This window comes from Xyrauchen texanus, chromosome 15 (genome assembly GCF_025860055.1).
Source record: "Xyrauchen texanus isolate HMW12.3.18 chromosome 15, RBS_HiC_50CHRs, whole genome shotgun sequence".
Lineage (NCBI taxonomy): Eukaryota > Metazoa > Chordata > Actinopteri > Cypriniformes > Catostomidae > Xyrauchen > Xyrauchen texanus.
The window spans coordinates 10,445,643-10,467,284 of record NC_068290.1 but is presented as its reverse complement, the minus strand read 5'-3'; the positions used below and the strand labels follow the sequence as shown (position 1 = coordinate 10,467,284).

At 39.0% G+C, this 21,642-nt stretch overlaps 1 protein-coding gene across 3 annotated transcripts in view; it reads right to left on the bottom strand.

Annotated features, from left to right (window-relative positions):
* rbms3 (RNA binding motif, single stranded interacting protein) overlaps nucleotides 1-21,642 on the bottom strand; it is a 233,536-nt gene that overhangs the window by 155,512 nt on the left and 56,382 nt on the right. For 2 of the 3 annotated variants that reach the window (XM_052144708.1, XM_052144709.1), the window contains exon 2: nucleotides 13,453-13,610. In XM_052144708.1, coding sequence (XP_052000668.1) covers nucleotides 13,453-13,610 — 158 coding nt within the window. The remainder of the gene's footprint in view (nucleotides 1-13,452; nucleotides 13,611-21,642) is intronic. The other variant, XM_052144710.1, reaches the window with a different exon arrangement.

Genomic DNA, 21,642 nt, shown 5'->3' with positions numbered 1-21,642 from the left:
TAGCAAACGGGCCAATTTGTTTGCTTAGGAGACCTGGCTAGAGTCACTGGATTCGAACTGAGGGGTGGTAGTTAGCGTCTTGCTGAGTAACCCAGGCCCCAATTATGCACATTTAATTCAAGGCTGAAGTACTTTAAATGTTTTATTACAAACATGTATATAAGGTTGCCTTTATTCATGCATGAATCCATGTAACTCAAGTCGTAGTTAAAGGGATATTTCACCCAAAAATTAAAACACAATAATAATTTACTTTCTTGTTCAGTACACAAAGGGAGACATTTAGAAAAAATAATATTATGCTCTCTGATGTCATACAATGGCCGTGGATGGTGACCAACTCTTAAAGCTTTAAAATTTAAAATTCAGAAGTCTAATAAATTATCTCATGCGACTCATGCCTTGTTCTAAATGTATATGATAAGGTTTGGTGAAAAACAAACCAAAGTCTTACTCATTATTTAGTTAAAATCCTCCCCGACCATTGCTCTTATGTACGTAGTCACGAGAGTGCATGAGAGCAGCAGTTCCCACAGCCCCTGCTCGTTATATATTTTTGGTTTGTTTTTTGCTTCAACTGGACCACCAGCAATACTAACAACAGAGAACCGATCTTATAAAACATATCTGTAGAGTTATAAAAAGAGATGCATTAAATCATGTGGTTTGTTGAGGAGAGGTGTGCTTATATATTCCTTAGCGATCTGAGTGATTTTTTGCCTAGCGAACAATAAACTGGCTAAACAAATTCTATTGAGTTACATTGAAGGAGGGACCTGAACCATATTTAAGGACCAGAAACACCCAGGACATCAAAGCAAACGCACAGAACACTCTTACAGCTGGCTAAATACCTCTCAAAACACCTTAGCAACCATAAAACAGTGCTCTGACTACCACCCACAACATTCTAGCATCGTGATGGAAAGTTTTGAACAGGCAATCACCACTCAAATTTTCATGGGAAACTCTAAAAGTTGTCAGTAGCCAAAGCTTCACTAGCTTTGCTAATTCGTTTTGCATTCATTTAATTACTACATCCACTTATGTCAAATTCATGCTGGAAAACTTCAAGTATTCTCAGTCTCAGAAATGAAGTGTTGAACTCTTGTTTTATTTAAGTAGAAGAAGGATGTTGTCATGGATTCCCTTACAAAAAAAGGTTCTGACAAACTAGCCAGCAAACTTGCCACTCAATATTTTAACGTGCCAATTAGCTTGTGATTTTCCGCAAATGTTTTCCAGAAGTTTGCAGCTCTTCATCGTTACTGGTGAATCTGCAGCAAACCATTGGCAACAATGGACAATTTGCCGCGAGTTTGAAGCAAAGCTCATTTGCATGTGAAAATAATCAGTGGCAAATTTGCGGCAAGTTTGCCATGAACTGTCAGCTTTGTAAGTGGCACACATCCATATATCATTAAACTGTTTCTATCAAATCAAAATTTTTATTAAGACTAAGACTCAAGTGTGTTCACATTGTTTACAGAGTTCCAAACATTCTGAACCTCAGGCACGGAGTTCCCCTCATTGACGTCTGAATCCCAAGAATTTGACCTTAAATAACATCAAGCCAAAGAGTCAAATGGTTTAGAGTGAGAGCAGTTGCATGTTAGAATATTAGTAAACCAACTACTCAACGATTAAGTATTTCATGATAATGATATACTGTAGCAACATTATAGACAAGTATGTAAACACAATAAGATGTTGGATAGCCTCAGTCATCATTCATCATTTCAATGCATCTTTTTTCATACAACGTAAGAGAAAAATGACAGAGACTTTTGTTCTGCCTAACATCACCATGTGTTCCATGGAAGAAAAAAGTAGTTTGGGTTTGAAACAACATGTGGGGAAGTAAATGATGATGACAGACTTGTCATTTTTGGGTGAACTATCCCTTTAAGGACATTTCTACGCCTCATACCTTTGTGAAGAAAGTTACAACTATTAATATCACCCAAAGGCAAGCCAGCTGTGACAGACAGAATAGAAGCAGAGAAAGGAGCCATCAACGCCCTTACAATTATAGATATCCAGAAAGCTTTAATTAGACTGCTGATACCACACATACCAAAATCTCCTGTGAAATACCACTGTTCAGCCTGTATGTGGGATCAAAATGTTCTTCTGGTATAACTCATCTGGATCAAAAAACCTTCTCTTCACATTGACTAGAGCAGATCATGCCCAAAAGAGTACACACTGAACTCTCTGCTATACCAGAGACATTATGAATGTCTCTGGTGTAAATGAGATTGGTCATTTATAACAAATGTATGGGATGAACTGTAACGCTAAATATAGTGTTTGCAAGAATGGAAGTCTTGCATTATAGTCAGTAAAGAGCCAATCCGGGGACATGGGAGAAAAAAAATACAAAAACAGCCAATCCCCTTTTTGATAGTCACATTGCCTGTCTATTTACTCTATAATGTGCATGTAAATTAGCTGGACCAGCCTGAAAAACAGTGGGGTATATTTGCATCATTCCATTGTTGTCAGATTTTAGTGATGATTTGAAATATGATATTTGATCTTAATGTTGACCAACTGTTTAGGAGATTTTAGTCTTTCCCCATTCAAGTCGATAGGAGCTGTACTTGTATCCATAACAAATAGGTGCCAGAAGCATTACGAGAATGGGTGGCGAGTGATATGACTTGTATTAAAACAACTTTGGCAGTACCCCGAGGAAAATTGTATTGCTTTGAGGTTGCTTTTTCATAATTCTTGAGATTTAATGGAGATCTCAATAATGTTTGCTATTGTTATTAACCGTTTCTGAAATGTGTATCTTAAAACTTTTTAGGAAAAACAAAATAGACACAAATGAGACAATTGTTGAGATATATTAAAATCATAAATCTAATAAATGAATTTGGATACCATTGCTCAGACCATTTTGTCTGGGAAGAATTGCAAGAATTGAGTTCATTTTAAATCTCTTATTGCAGACTTTAAGGTATCTTGCCAAATATTAGCTCAATTTGAGACATTGCAGTGATCTCTTCTGAAACTTTAGAAGAGACACATTTAAGATGACTGGTGTCTCAGTAGACCATCGATTGATCATAAGCTTTCATTGTTTGCTCTCTTTGAAATCTCACTGCTGTCTAGGTCCTAGATCCTAGATCCTATTTTCCATTTTTCCCTACGGGTAGCCAAACTATAAGCACCCAAAATCAAATCTGATCTTAACTCCCTATGAGGTTAACAAAAACACCTAGAACAACTTTAAATGATGATAAATAAATTTCTATATCCACACACTGATTTTTGAAAGACCGTGTCACGGCTCCGCTCAACATGCTGTGACAGCCCAAGCTGGGAACAAATCCCAGTTGATTTGATCGCTGTCAAGACAACACGTTTTGTGTACGAAGCTTTCAGCTGCACTGTGTGAAGTGCTAATGACAGTTCTCAAAGGGCCTTCACACACTCTGATCTGTGTTTTATTTTCCCCCGAGTGCCGGCAGCCATGGATGCTGGACAGTTTGATGTCTCGTGCAGAGAGATGTGAACCAACATTCTCTCAACTTCTATCCAGGTGGGTGTGTACGATCTCTTAATTGGCTACCAATGCAGCTGTCTTATCTGACACAATGCTCGACACTTCTGTACCGAAAGTTAAAAGCATCTGATGTTTGTTTGTATGCTCGGTTGCTCTGTTAGTTTCAGGAAAAAAGCCCTGTGACTTTGCTAAAGGTAGATTTGCTTGTCAAAATCACCATGTGTCCACATTGTATCAGAAGGTGTACAAATTGACCAAGGTTTGCACAATTTTTAACTCTATTTGTCTTTGGTTCCTCCTGAAAAGAATTGCTTAATGCATAAAAAAAGAAAAAAGCTGGAAAATCATGCTGGTCCAAGCTGGTTAGTGCTGGTCTAGTTGGTGGCTATACTATAGGATGCACAAAGCATTTTTAGTGTGATTTGAGCAGGACAAAAATGTGAAAGAAGCAAAATTGTTATATGATGCCATTGATTTATTGCTGATTTGAAATATGCCTTTGAGACATAATCTTGACAAACAGTTTTGGTCTCTGCACATTTAAATAAATAGGAATGTGCCCTTTTCACAGACTGTGATGACACGTTTTCACCTTATTTAGCAGCAAAAATTCTCGCAAACTTTTTTATATTTTCATTTATTAATTTTTTTTCATTATTGAGTTCTAATTTATAACATTATTCATTGTGTTACATGACCCTAACATTAAAGGGATAGTTCACCCAAAAATTTACATTCTCTCAGCCATCCCAGATGTGGAAGACTTTCTTTCATCTGCTGTACTCAAATTAAGATTTGTAGGAAGATATATTAGCTCTGTAGGTCCATACAATTCAAGTGAGTGGTACCCACAATTTTGAGGGTCTAAGAAGCATATGAAGGCAGCATAAAAGTAATCCATAAGACTCCAGTGGTTAAATGTATATCTTCAAAGAAATATGATAGGTGTGGGTAAGAATGAGACTGGACTGGTAATCTGGCATACCGAGCATTTTCCCATTTGGCCAACACACTTTTGGGGCGATCAGGGGCAGAATGTCCATCGGGAGAACCGAGCGAGCCGGTGGTTCGGCCGCGAAATGTGCCGAATGGGCCGCGATAAACAACAATGAGCCGCCGTGTTATGCAGAATGGATCGATTAGCAACCTTTGGAGCTCACAGTAGGTCTGTCTTTAAAAGTTATTAATAATCAATTCCTGTATGGAAAAATTAATGGGATATTCACTTACGGAACCTGACTGTAGCGCCCCCTTGGTCTCCTGTTCATCGCTCTACAAGTTTTCCCCAATATAATTCGAATCGAATTTCAACCCTAAAAGTACATTGCCTACATAGAAAATAGCTACCTGGGAGCATCACCAATATGGCCTTCGAGTGAACTGACTTGCCTTAAAGGGACATTGGATTGAACTGTCGAGAAGAGTCAACAGTTCAAAAAGATGACTGACATCTTCCTTCCCGTCTGTAAGGAACTAGACAGAGCTGATATCAATAAAACCCTGCCTAAAGGATCTTTTTCCTGAATGTTTAGGCACCTTTTCACTAAGCTTCCCACTTCCTCTTCTTTTTCTACCTCACACACATTTGGCAAGCTGTGTGATACTGAAGGAAACAGAGAGATTGAGTTTACAAAGACTTCAAGAAGGTTCTTGATGGCTAGCGGCTTTTTCACCCGCATATGCTCTCTGAACATAACAGGAACGGTTACTCTTCAAGAGGAGTCAGCCACTCATCTCACCTCAGGTTAGATTTGAATGCTAGAAAGGTATTGCAACTTTTAACTTTGAAAAAATATAAGAAGCAAGATTAAACAGCGGATATTGAGTAAATTCCTGCACAGCCTCTGAATCAGTATCAGCAATTTTTTATTAAGGGGCAATACTTGCCCCCTGAATTTTTTTCAAGGGAATTTTTACCCTAATGTAGGTGCAATACATTTCTAAAAATGGGCAGTGTGTTGTCCACTTCAGTCAAATACTTTAAATCGACAAAATCAAATCATCAATAGATAAGTGCAGTAACTGTAAATAATGTGAAAAATGCAGTGATCCCATAAAGCATTTGGACATGTATAGACACTTAAATCATACTATAACGAAACAAAATATCAAAACCAAGTGGCATCTGCCAACAAATGATGCTAGTCACAAATGATCTGTAGAAGGTTTAACTCAATAGAACTAAATTTTTAGACATGTAAATGCATTATTTCTGCCTCAGAATTCATTAATTAAACAAAACCAAACACGTATTTACCAAAGATAAACAATTTTAAGTAGAAATTTGCAAAAAAAAATTATAAATGGGTTTGACACTTCTAGCTCCCACGTTTCACGTTTACCACTTGCTTGTTTGTTCAATCCATTTCCGAAGCTACCAGTTGTAAGAGGCTTCCGCTGGGTCTTAACAACATCGTTTTATGCTGCTGGCTACAATCTCTTTGCATGGCTGCTGTTACAGTTCGGCTAGTACCTGGAACCAAAACGGCGATCACAAAATAGATACGGTTGCAAAATTATGTATTTATTACAAAATTCTAGGGGAAACATAACTAAATGAAAAACAAGGAAGACATTCAAATGCCAACCAGTTCAACCATGGCTACGAGGTAGATGAGATAAACGAAGAACTCATGATGGTAGAGTTCTAATCCAAGGACAATGGGCACCTGCTACCTGCCCATTCCTGCAAAACATCAGAAAAGAACAAAGAGCATCGGAACCCCCAATACCGGTTAACAAATAGGCAATAAACTACCCACAGCCCATCCATCAAGTGTTCACAATATCACAATCACAAACGGAGAGCAACAGATAACAGACAAAAAGAAAACCAAATAAAATAACATGGCAAGCTCGTGACACCTCTCCGAAAAAGAGGACCTTACAAAAGGGCCTCATTTACTATTCTCAAAAGGATCAGAAATGTAACATTTTAAAATTACAACACTGTTTTATTAATATAATCCCATCACCAATACAGTGCTCATCCAGAGTCATCTCTCCTATCTAACACTTGGTATCCCTCTCTCCAGCAATTCTAGGCTCCTAAGAAAAGCGACATTCAAGGTGAGAGAAATCCAAAATGATAGAGATTAGCTACTAAAGTTATCAACCTCAGCAAGCGTCACAAGGAGCACGGGACAAGGTGTCAGCTAGGATATTGTCCACATTCCGTATATGCCGAATGTTTAAGCATAGGGCTGTAAAAAGAGAGGCCATCGAACCAGTGGTTGATTTGGGCTCTGCAAAGAATGTAAGAAAATCAGTGGATTATGGTCAGAAAAGACCACTATTTCAGAAATACCACTTTTCACATAAACATCAAAATGTTGTAATGCCCAAATCAATGCTAAGGTCTCCTTTTCAATTGTTGAATAATATACTTGAAAAAAAATTAATTTACGAGAGAAGTAACTGACCGGATGGTCTACACCATTTTCATCAGTCTGTAATAATACAGCCCTAGGACCAACCTGGCTAGCATCCACCTGAATCTGAAAAGGTCCCAAAGCGTGGCGCAGCCAGGACAGGTGCAGTGCTAAGAAACCTCTTAACATTTTCAAATAACTGTTGGCACAGTAAGGACCATTACATTTTTACTTTCATTTTCAACAAATCAGTTAAAGGAGCTACTACTGATGAAAAGTTTGGACAAAAACTCCTATAATATCCTACCACGCCCATAAAACGCATTAACTCCCGCTTAGTACTTGGTGGAGGGAAGTTATCAATGGCCAGACCTTAGCCCACACAGGACGCACCATGCCTTGCCCAACTACTTTGCAACAGTAACAAAAAGTTACTGTTGCCCTGGCGAACTCACACTTTGCCAGGTTAATGGCTAATCGAGCCCCAGCAACGTTCGAACAGAGCTCGGACACAGCAGAGATGTTGTTCCCTAATCTGACTATAGACCACAACACAAGTATACAGCACAACCCTCTAAGCCGGACGCCACCTGGTTCATTAGGTGCTGAAAAGTGGCAGGCACATTTTTAAGGCCAAAACTCATTACAGAATAAGAGTTTAAGCCAAATGAAGTGACGAACGATACAATTTATTGAGCACGAGGAGTAAGAGGTACTTGCCAGTAACCCTTCAATTGGTCGAATTTACTGACATAGGTGGCAGAACCAATTTGGTCTCTACAATCCTCCATGCGTGGCAGAGGGAAAGAATCAGGTTTCATGACATTACTTAATTTTCGTAATCTGTACAAAAACTAAATGTTCCATCTGACTTACCAACCAATAGACAAGGGGATGCCCAGCTGGAAGAGGATGGTTTAGCAATATTACGTTCAACCATATATTTAATTTCAGAGACTATATAATGCTGCTTATCCGGTGAGACACGGTAGAAGCGCTGATGTATAAATTTAGCTTCTCCAACATCCTATGTCATGCTCTATTAGATGGGTCTGAGTAGGAGCATCTTAAAATAAAACAGAAAACTCACAAATTAAGTGAGTTGTTGATCAGGTCAATTATTCACCAACTGCTCCAAATTAGCCAGTGTTTCAGAATTTTGTAAACGTGGTTGTAACAGACAATCGTCGGGTGTCACAACATCTTCTGATACAGCTGTCACTGGGGAAGAAACAGAAGCCATTTCTACAGCTACCGGAGTTGCCTCAGCCACGAACGGACATAAAATGGTTTTAAGAAATTAGCATGGCAAAACTGAGTATGTCTTTTACGTTCAGGTGTGTCTCTGGTGGTTCATCCTCCTGTAACCCATGACGAAGGACTGTAAGTGGCCCATGCATTTATGCCCAAAAACCTAGTCATTGCGACTAAACCCTAAACTGTCCTGCAACACTTCCCGAGCTGCCAGCAACAACCATGTCAAACCCTCCTACCAATCATGATTTAACTCACATGACAACACTTTGGTCCTCTTAAGAGGGAGAAATGGTTACAATTGGTGGTGGTGGTACATCTCTCCAAACACGACCCTCAGCCAAATTATTACCCAAAATAAAAGAAATCCGCTCTATAGGCATTGAAGGTCGTACACCTGTAACCACTCAACCACTAACCAGTTCTGAACTACTGTATGTAATTAAAAGACAAAATGTGTAATCCTATTCCCTTTATCAGCACCTCCTTACCAAAAAAAAAAAAGAAAATAAAAGTGGGAGGACAAACTTAGGCAATTTAAAGGGAGGGGGGCATGTCCATGTTATTATGGCTGCTACCCACTAAAATTTTTGTCATTTTCGGTGGCCTTTTTGGTTAATTTCAGACTCTGCTCCGAATACCTTTGCAATTTTGGGTTACAAAGGTGAGAGTGCAAAGGAAAAGCTTGAGTTAAAAAGTATGAATTATGCATCCATCTTCCAATTAATAGATATGCCAGCCCACTATTCTTCTTGTGATTAGATGATGTTCTCAGCAACGAATAAGAGACATAAATCAAAGTATGGGCGGATACTCTGACTGAGAAAATGGATAAGACAAACTTATTGCTGGAAAGCAACACTTTAAAATAAAAAGCGTGACCCGTTACTAGGCTTGTCACTGGCTCTGAAATGGTTTGCATGCTCTGGATGCCTGAGTTATTCGAGCCCAGGGGTGGTTTCTGCCGACTGAAAATGAAATCCCACCCCAGAGGCTCCACTAGATATGGCAGCCCTGTATACAAGGGCACTTCCTCCACTGGCTCAGTTAGTCAATCAGCTTGAGAGACAGAGAGGGGGGCTGTGGGTTCAGCCATTTCAGGCAGCAAGCCTTGGTTGCGTTTTCAGTGAATAAAAAATACATGATATATTATACATACAGTATATAGGAGGGGAATACAGAATACAAGAAAATCAGAACCTCTGAATGCCAAAATACCATTGGAAACAAGGTAATAACATTCAGATCTCGCTCACACACCCACAGTGAAAGAAAAATCACAAATGAGATCCCTTTTAAATGTCAAATGTTTCTCCCAGTCAGCAATGAGATTAAATGGAGAGCAAATTGAGAAATTTGCTAATTCTGCTGCATCCCATATATTTCTACTGAGAAAAATGTCTGAGCAATCACACATATATCATCTAGAGTTACAGAAGGGATCTAAACAATCTCACAAACTGTGCTCAGATTTTCTAAGATACCAAAGTCTGCAGTCAAATGTCAGAGATTTCAATAGGAACTCAAAGATTTTACATCAGATTCTTAAAATGAACAAATGATCTGATCTATGCTATCCAAATGAATTGAATGGCTAAATATTATTTCTGTTCTCTCAACACTTGACTCATTTGTGTCTATCTTAATTTCTCCTAAGATATATTAGGAGAAACATCTGAGACAAAGTCAATCCTTCAATGAAACATAATTATAAACTCAATTAAGTCTCCTACGCTTTTGAAATAGCAACCAATGAATGATAACATTTTCCTCTGGGCAAAGAAATTCACTGTCAGAAACAAAAAAACAAACAAAAAACATTAACATTCAGAACTTGGAAGAAATTCTTAATTTATTCATTATAACCTTGGTCCAAATCATAGTATAATTGAGTTGGTCTGTATTCACTTTCTCTCTGTTGCATTAGATTAAAATCAGAGGTGTAATGAGGGACTCTGAAATGCAATTATTTTAAATGGTTTTGTAAAATTCTGTATCCTGAGAGCTAATACTCCATTCTATCGAATCATGAAATCGAATCCCTCTGATCTCCACCAACAAACACACACACACACATGCGCATGCATACTTGCAAATGCATAATAAAATATGATGATGACATGTTCACCTAAGGCTTTCATTAATAATTCATGAATCATATTCAGGCCTTTTATGAAAACGCCCAGACATATTTTCTGGGTTTTAAAAATAAAATAAATAAATTAACACACCCTCATTTTGACCTTTATACCTCTTCTAATGCAACATCATTGTGATGTTTTATAATTATGGTTAAACTTAAACTTGCTGTTGGACATCTTTTTGGAAAAACTACTAAGAATAACCATTTAAATCTTAAATTCAAAAGAATGGAACCTGACCGGGGTGGACTGGGAAGAGAATTTGGCTCTGGATTTGAAATAAAAACCATCCCAAATGTTGTTGAGCTGGGGGGATGTTCGGCCGTTCGGCCCCGTTTCGTAGCCGGCCAATCGGGAAAAGTCCCATTCCTCCCTATGGCCAGTCTGGTAATACCAGTATTTATTATGTATTTTTGTCTTGTATTCCAGTGACAATAAGATATATTTGAGAAGCACAATTATGTAAGATATTGGAGTGAATTCACTAAACAGTTATGCCACTTTTGCAAGCGGTATTTCAATGCAAAAACCTGCATCTTATACACTAACCACCCGCAATCTAGTTAATTCAACAGAATCAGCACTGAAAATGCACTGCGTCTTGCGTATTTAAATGAAGCCATTGTCATTCCTTTCAATCCAAACATGTCGCCTTTCTATAGGTAAATAAGGCTTATTATAGATTGCGCTCCATTCACAAAAAATGCCTAGCGCAATTTAGAACGCACTAAATAATTTTCATTTAAAATAAATGTTAGTGTATATTTTTTATGGATCCTATCAGCAGTAGTTCATCAAATAATGATCAAATGATGGAGAAGAGTGTTATAACCTGGCATATATCCAGATGCACGGTGTGGTCAAGTGCACTAATTCAGGATTATGGATCACTGTGATGCTGTTCAGACCTGCCAAAGTGTGACAGATAACAGTGCAATTAATTGAATTCCTCAAATTGTGTTTTGTTTTCAAGAGAATATATATTCAATTAACATCTTTTTTTTTTTACCCCATTTTTACACAAAAATAAATCTTTTATTTGGATTATGCATAAAATATTATCTACTTTTATAGATTATTATCTTATTATCTACACATTTTGAGACATTTTGCTTCTTAAATAAATGTGTCCTTTTTGATGTTTTTGCAAAATAAGAATAAAACACTAAATAAGGAATTCATTTTGCCATTGTATCGTAACAACGAGCCATTCTTCAATTAATTATCAAATAATCAAATTAAAACACTTCACACAGCAAGCTAAAAAACAGAAGTGCTTGCTTTCATAGCTGAGGCTGTTTAGATTCTGCTGAGGCCAAGTTTTCTCCTTTAGAGTCTAACCCCATTGTACCTCCAGCCTCAAAACCCTGCCAATTTTCCGCAGGGAATCACAAGAGAAGATCTTTGAAATGTCAGCCTGACAGAAGCAGTTTTCACTGCCCTCGACGCCATTGCAGCAGAGCCACGGGAGGACTGAGAGGGGTCACTTACTGTATGCGCATGTGTGCAGCGGTATGCTTTAGATCTCCACACTAGGGTGCAGATATGCATGCACAGCGCTTAAATCATTGTGGCTAAGTAAAGAAAAGAGTGTTTGTGGATGCTTTCGTTCTGTTTTTTTCTGCTGTGCTCCGGAAGTGAGCCCCTAGGCAGACCCCTTTGACCTTTCCAAAATGTTACTGGCCATTTGGCACGGCAGCCGCAGCTAATAAAACTTTTATAATCATGAATTTTTTATTCCAATACCGCTCCACGCCTTGGGCTAACCTGGACCATGCTACCCTGAGACCAGAGAGACATTGAGGGATGGAGAAAGACAGAGTAACATGTGCGAGGTTGTGGCTTGAGGTTTCATCATTGTACCCCCTGAGTTTTGACATGTTAATATTTGGGGCATTATTTCAACGTTTGAAAGAAAAATAATGCTTTGAGGCATTGCAACCCTCTTCCTTCCTCATACACACATTGACATTCTGGGAACTAGCCTGGTAATTGCACACATCTGTGTAGGGGACTAAAAGAAAAAGTGAATCCTTGGTCTAAACGTTGCCAAGAAACTACTGATGCAATTTGAGTAAAGTGGAGCTCAAATGTTTGAGTCCACATTGACAATCTGGGATTTAAAATCTAATTTAAACCTGGAAATACAGTATACACATTTTCAGGATTTTAAACATTTCAAAACAAAGAAATAGGATGTTTTAAAATTAACAAGGACTATTTAATGTTCTGCACTATTTCTAGGCAACTAATGAAACAAATAATTTATCTAATTTGCCATGAATGCCATGAATATTCGCAAATCATGCTGGGATATCATGAATCATCAGGTTTTGCTCATGAAGTCCAAGCCAGTTCGAGTGCATGTAGCCATTAAAGCAAAACAAGGACATATCCTTGTACATACTGTACATAATAAATAAATTATGTACAATTTTCAGTGTAACTTTTCACTCAAATAGTAATACAGATAATATATTATTTTATAAAAAAAAAAATTTACATCAGTAAAATGCAACATTTTCACTAGTGGTCTTACAATTTGAACCACACTGTATTGTTGCGGTCAACATTACAGGGGGGACCTTTATAAATGCAGAAATATTCATAGAAGGTCAAGACGCTGGAGTAAATGTCTTGGGTTATAAGGCTGAAAGCCTCCACACAAGAACACAGATTTACATCTGCATGAATCATCAGAAAAGAGATTAAGCAAGCTGCCCCCCGGTCCTTGTACAGAGTTTCATAATGATCTCCCTACAAACTAATGATGCTGACTTGCCATCACCATTTATGGGGCCATAATCTTCTCCAGAACTAAGCGCTGTGGCATTTTCGTTTCATTGTGACCGTATGCGCATGCGTTTACATTTATGCATTTGGCAGACGCTTTTATCCAAAGCGACTTACACTGCTGCAACCACGGAGTTAAGTGCCTTGCTCAAGGACACAATGGTGGTGGCTGTGGGGATCGAACCAGCAACCTTCTAATTAACATTTATGTGCTTTAGCCCACTACCCCACCACATGATGGCATGAGTTTATGTGAGTGCAGACAGTGTCTTTGCAACTATAAATATGGTAGGTATAGAGTAATTTCTCATATAGAAAAGAACAATCCTGTTTAGAAAGAGAGAGAGAGACTAAGAGATTGGGGAAAGACACTCACGGTTGGCAGAGTTTGATGAGGTCCTGGTCGGTGGTGCCAGGCGGAAGTCCCCGGATGTACAGGTTCGTTTTACTGAGCTGCTCCGCTGCACTGTGGCTGCTGCTGTTGGTGCCGGGGCTGGGCGGAGCCATGGGAGGAGGGGGCGGAGCATATGACTGCTGCATGACAGAGAAAGTAGTTGTTATGGACCATTTAGATGATTTATATGAGATTACTGTAACAGTTAAACAACATGATCTCATGACTTGGAAGATAACAATTAATAATCTCAAATGGGCATCTTTAGACACAGTGTGTGAGCTTATACAAATGCCTTTAGGTGAAGAGTTTATGTATCACTGGACCTTAGACAGGGTAGAATGACAATGAGGCTATGAGGGATAGATGTACAGTCCATTCAATAGGTTGAACAGTATTAGTGTCTAGACAGAGCCCTGTTTAAATTGCTCCCATTAAAAACAACAGAGATGTCTAAACTGAAACTTGATGAACGCCCCCTTGATATTTGACGTGCAGCTTTGACACTATTTCTAGTCTTGAAAGACTTATTTTCAATGTTTTGTCTGACGAACAATCAACACCAAGGTACCCAACAGTACAAACTATTGAACAACTGAACATCTGTCCCACACAGCCTTGTTTTCCTTTCATCAATTTTAAAATGGCGGCTACCAATTGGACCTTTATAACTGTATGCACATAAAGAGTTCAATACTTTCTGACAGACACAGCAGCCAGATATAGAAACATCACTGTGACAGTATGACTATGGCATTTAAGCTATTATTTATGTGTGTGTGATTTCCTTGTGAAGTCTAAGCAACAGAATGCATGTGTGAGTGTGTCTGGCACGGGCTCTCTCTGTGTTTGTGATAATCATTGGCTGTCAGTTGCGCTGCACACTGGCAAGTCTCCCCTGGCATTATTCTATTACCTGCACTTCCCCACAACCTACAATTTCCTCAAGACAGATAGACACACAGAGAAGGAGACCGGCCTACAGTATGGCGGACTGAATACATTGTGTATTCATATACTTCACACACCCCTGAGCCTCAGGCTACAGTTATGAATGAAGCCATTGAGTTCTCAATAATACAACACACAGACTGGGAATAGTTGAAGACAAATTGCCATCAAAACAGACATTTGTTTCACTGTGTGTATGTGCTAAGATGGAAATATAACAAACTATCCCATGTTCAAATAAAAAAATATAGGGGATTTTTACAGAAAATATGAATATGAATGAGAATATGAGAAGACAAAGAAATCCTAGAATGAAAAACACACACAAACACACATAAGGGGTCGTTCGCACAGCACATGTTATTGTACTCCGTCTGTTTATTTTGTTTGTCTATTTACACACGTACAGACGTCTTTGGTCGTTATCATCAAATTTCTGTTGGATTCACAACAGGTGCAGACACAAATAAATATGTTACTCTAGTTCTAATGTTGATGAATCTGGATTACTCTAAATGAGGAAGCGTGTGTCCATTGTTAGTAATTAGCATAATACACATCCAAACAATCTCCATAAAGACTTTCCGTAAAACCCTTTCTAATGAAGCATTTCCATATTTCGAAGCCACCAAGTGTCTGTAACTTTTGCATTCAAGTGGTTTGAGTTGGTTCTAAATGTATTCATAAATTAAAACAATAAGAGCAAACTTATTTTAATACAAAAGACCTATCAGATGAATCTGGGATTAAGAATATTTACATAAGAACAAGTGTATTGAGTGTTTATATTAGCAACAGTGAATGAGAGTTGGGAGGTAAGTGCACCAAAAAAATTACAATTCTGTCATCATTTACTCCCTTATGTTTATATAAACCTGTATGACTTTCTTTATTCTGTGGAACACAAAAAGACATTTTAGGTAGAATGATCATCATCAGTCATCGTTTATTTTCATTATATGGTAGATTATGCAATGAAGGTAAAATCACTTTCAATTTCAAGCATCTGGCTTTTATTTTGAATTGTGTTTTTATAAGGACGTGTGATTTTTGCTTGAAGCTTTTTCTGGATAAACTGTTCGCTACATGGTCCAGAATGATCATTGAAGACTTTCAAGTCACATCTGAAATCTCATCTGTTTATACTGTCCTTTGATTCTGACAAATGAAATGTAGGACACAGTTTTGGAGTGTTTGTATTTAATGCTGCCTTTATGAGCTATCGGAATAATCCTACTTCCTACTTCTGATGTGGTAATTACGAGTGTGTTGTGTTCAAGTGCTTTGTTGTTGGAAAGAACAGGAAACATGGATGACGCCAGGTCCATTCATACATATTTCTTGAGAAACTTTTATTTTGACACCATAACACATATTACTCAATTAGCTTGCTGACAATAATGGAGTTTTGGTCAAATACAAGATATTTTCATGGTGTTTAAATCTACAGCTTGCATAGAATGGTTGCTGATATACAGAAATGTATATGACCAAAACCGCAAGCGCTAACAATTAGCTGCATTTCGAAAAATCAACAAAACCTATCATTCACTACAGAAACCATACACTTCTCCACCATGTTGAAAGTTTATGACTCCTCCCATCTCGGAAACTCGGGTATCAAATTTATCTCAGAGTTTCCCAGTCGTAAGTGAGACATGAGGGGTTGTTCATGTGGAACTTCCGAGTGGGAAACCCGTTTTTACGATAAGTCTGATAGGATATGAAGGCAGTATTAGACTACTGGTGTTTGTGTATGTGGTAATTTTGAAATGTTATGTTTTAATTTTATTACTGTGAAGCACTTTGTTTGTCATATAGCATGCTGGTGCTGGACAGAGTCGGTGCTCGGTACTACCGGTACTGAAGAAACATCTTCTTTTGTTTTAGTACCGGCTTAGTACTGAAGTAATGGTACTTTTGGCAACACTAATGAGGGTTATTAGATGATTAGAGAATTTCCATTTTTGGGTGAACTGTCCCTTTAATGCTCCTTTAAACTAGCTTTCTGTTCAATTCCATTGCATCCCGTCAAGCTGTCTTCAATGCAAAAACAAGCTCCTAACTCTAAGAACGGCCCCTTACTCTGCCCTAAAAGCTGTGTGCCTCAGTGTGCCAGAGACCCCTACATGAAATCTGGATACAATAAATACAACCAATTCCCAGAAACTATACACACCATATGCGTGTCTGACATGCCTGACATGGCTTCAGGCAAACATATACACACACACGCACACACACACACACGATCCGACTGCACAAAAAGCTTCCTCTGTGAGTAGAGGCTTATCAGACCCACCCGGTCTGGTTCTCCTCGGCAGATCGGGGGCCTGGCCTTTCACAACACGATGTCTGGACGGAGATAGACCAAGCGCAAGAGAGCAAAAGCTCGGCTGATCAAAGTGCTCGCCTCAGAGCCCTCTTTCAACCAATTTGTGCAGCTGTCAGGGGCACGGTGATAGCACGTCGGGGTGTGTAGTGTGTCAAGAGTCATGATGGGGGAAGCCTTTGAAACGTCAAAGGCGTTCACTCTGCCGTCAGACGCGCCAGGATTAGAGGCAGAGGGGAGAGATGATGTTGCCTGTACAAGGACTCAAACAGAAATCAAATACACACTTAAAATCCCATTTAGTACTACATACCACTTTAGCTGAGGCACTTATCTTGGCTGATGAGGCACGAGGAGACAAATTGCCTGATGATCTATGTGCTATTATGTTACAACCATGTTGTCTGTAACACATAAGCACTTATAAAGGTTAACATTTGTAATGCGTTATCAGCTGACAACGGTTAGAAATAGTCTTTGGTTAAAAAGTATGTGCAGACATTGGAGTAGTTATTTAGTGGAAGGGCTGGATGATATACTGTGGCATAAAAAATTTACCGCGATTTGTGATATACATATTGACATTTATGTATTTGCTCTAATATGGCTTAAAAGGGTTATTATTATTTTTTTTTAATCGCAAGAACAATCATTTCGACCAAACAGCCATTGTTGCAAAATAAAAGCAGATTTTTGTGCCAAGCGTACAGCTATGGTGGTTATGGCCACATCTGTTTATAACTTACATGTAATTTAACTAGGTGTGCTTTCACGGCTTTTACTCGATTTACTCTTTGAGTGAAACAATATGCTTGTTGTTTTCTACTCGTTAAAGTGTTATTTCACACCAAAATTAAAATACTTTCATCATTTACTCACCCTTATGCCATCCCATGTGTGTATGACTTTCTTTCTTCATCATGAAACAAAATGCATGCTATAACAATATATAGTAATAAACAGAAATATATACCTACAGCTATTGTGTGCATTTTCTTTTAGTTATGAAGCAAACACAGCATTGAACCAATTTAAAAAGACAGAAATGAATCAAACCAATAAATGTCCAAATAAAATTTGCAGTAAATTAATTGTGATATATACAATGTTGGTTCATTTTATATAAGCAACACAAATAATACTGTATATATTGTAAATAAGGCTGCATAATTAATCAAATAAATAACTGAGATTACTATTAAAGAGATTACAATTAGTTTTCTGCCAAAATCAATAAGTAGTGAAAGTGTCGATTACATCTGACCATATATATCTACTCATGTTGCATTGATTTAATTTTCTATTTAACGTTTGTTTTTGCATTTCTGTTTATAATATATAAAAAGCTGAATTACAGTTTTATTTTTTATACTTCCGAGAGTGCCAATATGACGTTGACTGTTTTCATTCACTGATAAAACAGTTTTGAAGTAATTCAAAAACAGTTTTCGGGCTAGATATGGCATGCAGTTGATCCACCCAAAATAAGTATTTTAATGTAAATTGCATTAATTGATATTAATTGCAATTTCAATATCAAGGGATATAACCATCAATAATGATTTTTCTCATGATTGAGCAGCACTAATTGCAAAACCTTTCAATAAAAGTGGCAAAAAATATTTATTTTTTTCTACCTGGCCCATTCAGTTATTATTGATATAGCCTCTCAGAGATGTAGACAAAAGTTATTGTCTGCTAATTAAGCAATTCCTCCCTTTCAAAGTGCATCTCCTTCTCTTTCCCTCTCTCTTGTTCCCATCTTCCCCCAATCTAATGACTGTAATCTGTCCATCCAACCCATCTCTTCTTTCACAGCCTGGCTTCTGTAAACTGTCTCCTCCTCTCCTCCGCCCCCCTTCTCCTACTACGGATAAATCCTCCGCACCCTCCCTCTCCCCCTCTGTATCCCAGTGTTGGCCAGTGTGCATCCGGGCTCTGCTCTTTATTAAAGAGTGAGTGATGTGCACACACATTATCTCCTCTCTGCACGCCCAGATAACCTTCATTTCCCTAAAGAGTACTCCAGTCACCAAACAATTAGTACATCCTGGAGAGCCCTCGAAAATGGGTTTCGAATGGCCGCCTCTGCTCCCTCCCTCTGTCTGTCCGTCTGCCTTGCTCTCTCTCTCATTATTTCTCCTCCACTGTTCTTTGGAGAGAGAGATTGGCCTCTATCAGGTCAGCTTTCTTGCACTGCCTGCTGAGTATGTGGAGTTAACCCCTGCCTCCGCCAACTATGATGATGCTTAGCTGTGGAAATGCACACGTGTGTGCATACAGTTCATGTGTATGCATATTAAATATTCTACCTGTATTATATCAGTGGAACACACCAGAGCACACTACAAAAAGTCTCTTAATTAATCAGTATTTTTGTCTTGATTTCCAGTTAAAATGTCTTAACATTCTTAAACATTTAGATGAATTTACTTAAGAAGCTAAACTGCATACGACCTTAAAGCTGCATCCGAATTCGCGTACGGTCTTGGTATGTACTGTATTTGATGAAGAATGTACTCCTTGCCCGTTAATAAAGTATGTACTTTAGATATGCTCTTGAGTAGAATGAATAGAATGACTCGAATATATGACGTAGTAACAACAACAGACATAATAATGGCCCTCAGTTCTCATGTGAGCTTACCAACACGCTCACGTCACGTGAGAGGCCATGTGATTTCGCTCCTCTTGTTAACGTGCATACAACAGCTGCCAGGAAGCTAATGGTTATAGTTAAAAATAGTAAAATATTGATCTGTTGCTTACACACACCTATCATTTAACTTCAGAAGACATTACTTAATCCTCTGGAGCCATTATTTTTGGAGCTTCACAGTTTTGGTACCTGTTTACAAGACATTTTTCTAAAAATATGAATTTGTGTTCTCTTGAAGAAAGAAAGTCATACACATCTAGGATGCATGAGGGTGAGTAAATGAGGGAATTTTCATTTTAGGGTGAACCACAAGGATCTTTCTTGTTGTATATATATATCTGTGGCAGGGCGGAGGGCGGGGCCGGGTCGTGATCCTACACACCCGGTCCCGTATTAGGCTAATTAAGCCACCGTGAGGGATAAAGGTCGACTGCAGAGGATCTTGCGGGAGAGAGAGATCGTTAACGGACATGTCTGTCATGTGTGTGTTTATGTTGTCTTTTAAATTGATCATTAAACCATTATTTATATCGTCAAAGCCGGTTCTCACCTCATCCTTTGCATTGATCCCTTTACAATATCTGTTGAGAAGTTTTGTGTCCCTTAATTCACAAGGTGCAAAGCATGTGCCACACCCCTCTTGGCCTGTTCATTTTCATATTAACTCTAGCTCCACCCACCTGATTTCTCAGCCAATCAGGACTTTATATCTGGCTTTATTAACTGCACCTGTGCCCACAGCATGTTACTTCTGTTTGTAGCACATGGATGTACTGTGCAGAGGACTGAGTTTTTCTCCTTTCTTTGTTTTTTCCTGCGTGTGCGTAATTGACCATGTAAGTGCCTTTTGTTTGATATTTAGTATCGTTCTGTATTTCTTAAATTTGTCTTTGAAGGTGTTTATTTTTAGGCTTGCTATATTTTCTGTTTAGGCATTGTCTTTAGTTATTTAGATGTATATTTGATGAACTTTATAGTATGAGTAGATGCCTCATATATTGTAACCTTAAATGCTGTATTCCTATGTTCCTTTGTAGAGACCACACGCACACAAGAGAAATAAAGAATTTGATACCTGAGTGACTAGACTGGACCTGTTCTTACCGACAGCCCCATTGGCTTCAAGCTAGCTACCTTGCTACCCCCTTACTCCTTTTCATGGTCCTTCGAGCCGGAACCCATTGATGATCGGTGGATATGTATAGTCACTCCCTGCCCTCATTGTCTCAGTCTGAACGCCCACGTCGCCAAGCCCGGCTACCCGCACGTTATGATGATTTCATCCTGCAACATCATCAGCGATCACAACCTACAGCAGAACCACCAGAACAACAACTGCTTCATCCTGCAGATAGTTCTGTTACTGGTCCTCATTATCAACCCTGGAAAGCGGATCGAGTCTGAGGAAGAGCCAGAGGAGTTGGAATTGCCCATGGAGGGAGACATTCAGGAGAATATTCTACATCCTTACTCACCTGTCCTATCTGAGAGAATGCAAACCCCTGATGTTGAACACCCACATACCTCTCCTATAGCTCCCATGCCTGACGCTCAGACTGTACTCCTACAGCAAATGGTAGAAGAATTAAGAAATCAGGGTAGACTAATCCAGCAGTGCATGCTTAGGAGCAGCACTCACTCCTCACGGTCTAGCTTGCTATCCCCTTGCCCTGATAATTCTAACCTTCAATCACCACAAGCCCATCAGACTATGGAGGACCATAGGCCCCCTCCTCTTCCACTCCAGTCACAGCTTCCATCTCCCCCTCCTGTAAGCCGTGCCCCTCTTACCCAGCCTATGCCACAGTCCTTACAGAGCATGCATCCTCCTGGCTGTAGTCAGTTTCCTGCCAGATATCAAGCACCAGCCTCGTATAACCCCATGCACCCGGCCTATACACTGCCAAATCAACCTTTGCCTGCTGTTTTATCCTATTCTGTCCAGCCGGCATACCAGCCTCTCAATGTGCAGCCACACCACCTGACATCGGCTCCCCCTCTAAACCAGCTAGTTCCTCCTGTTGGCCTCCAGCAGTTCAACTATAGGAGGGTAGAAGGCCCGTCTTTCCCTGATCTCATGAGGGAGGACGAATGCCAGTACATGATGTTAAAGATGGCCCTATCCAACTTGTTAGATCCAAGAGAATCAGAGCAATATAAATACCACATCCTGTTGGATCATCTGAAGGTAGAGCAGGCGAGGAGACTTGCTTTGGCTTATGCTTATGCC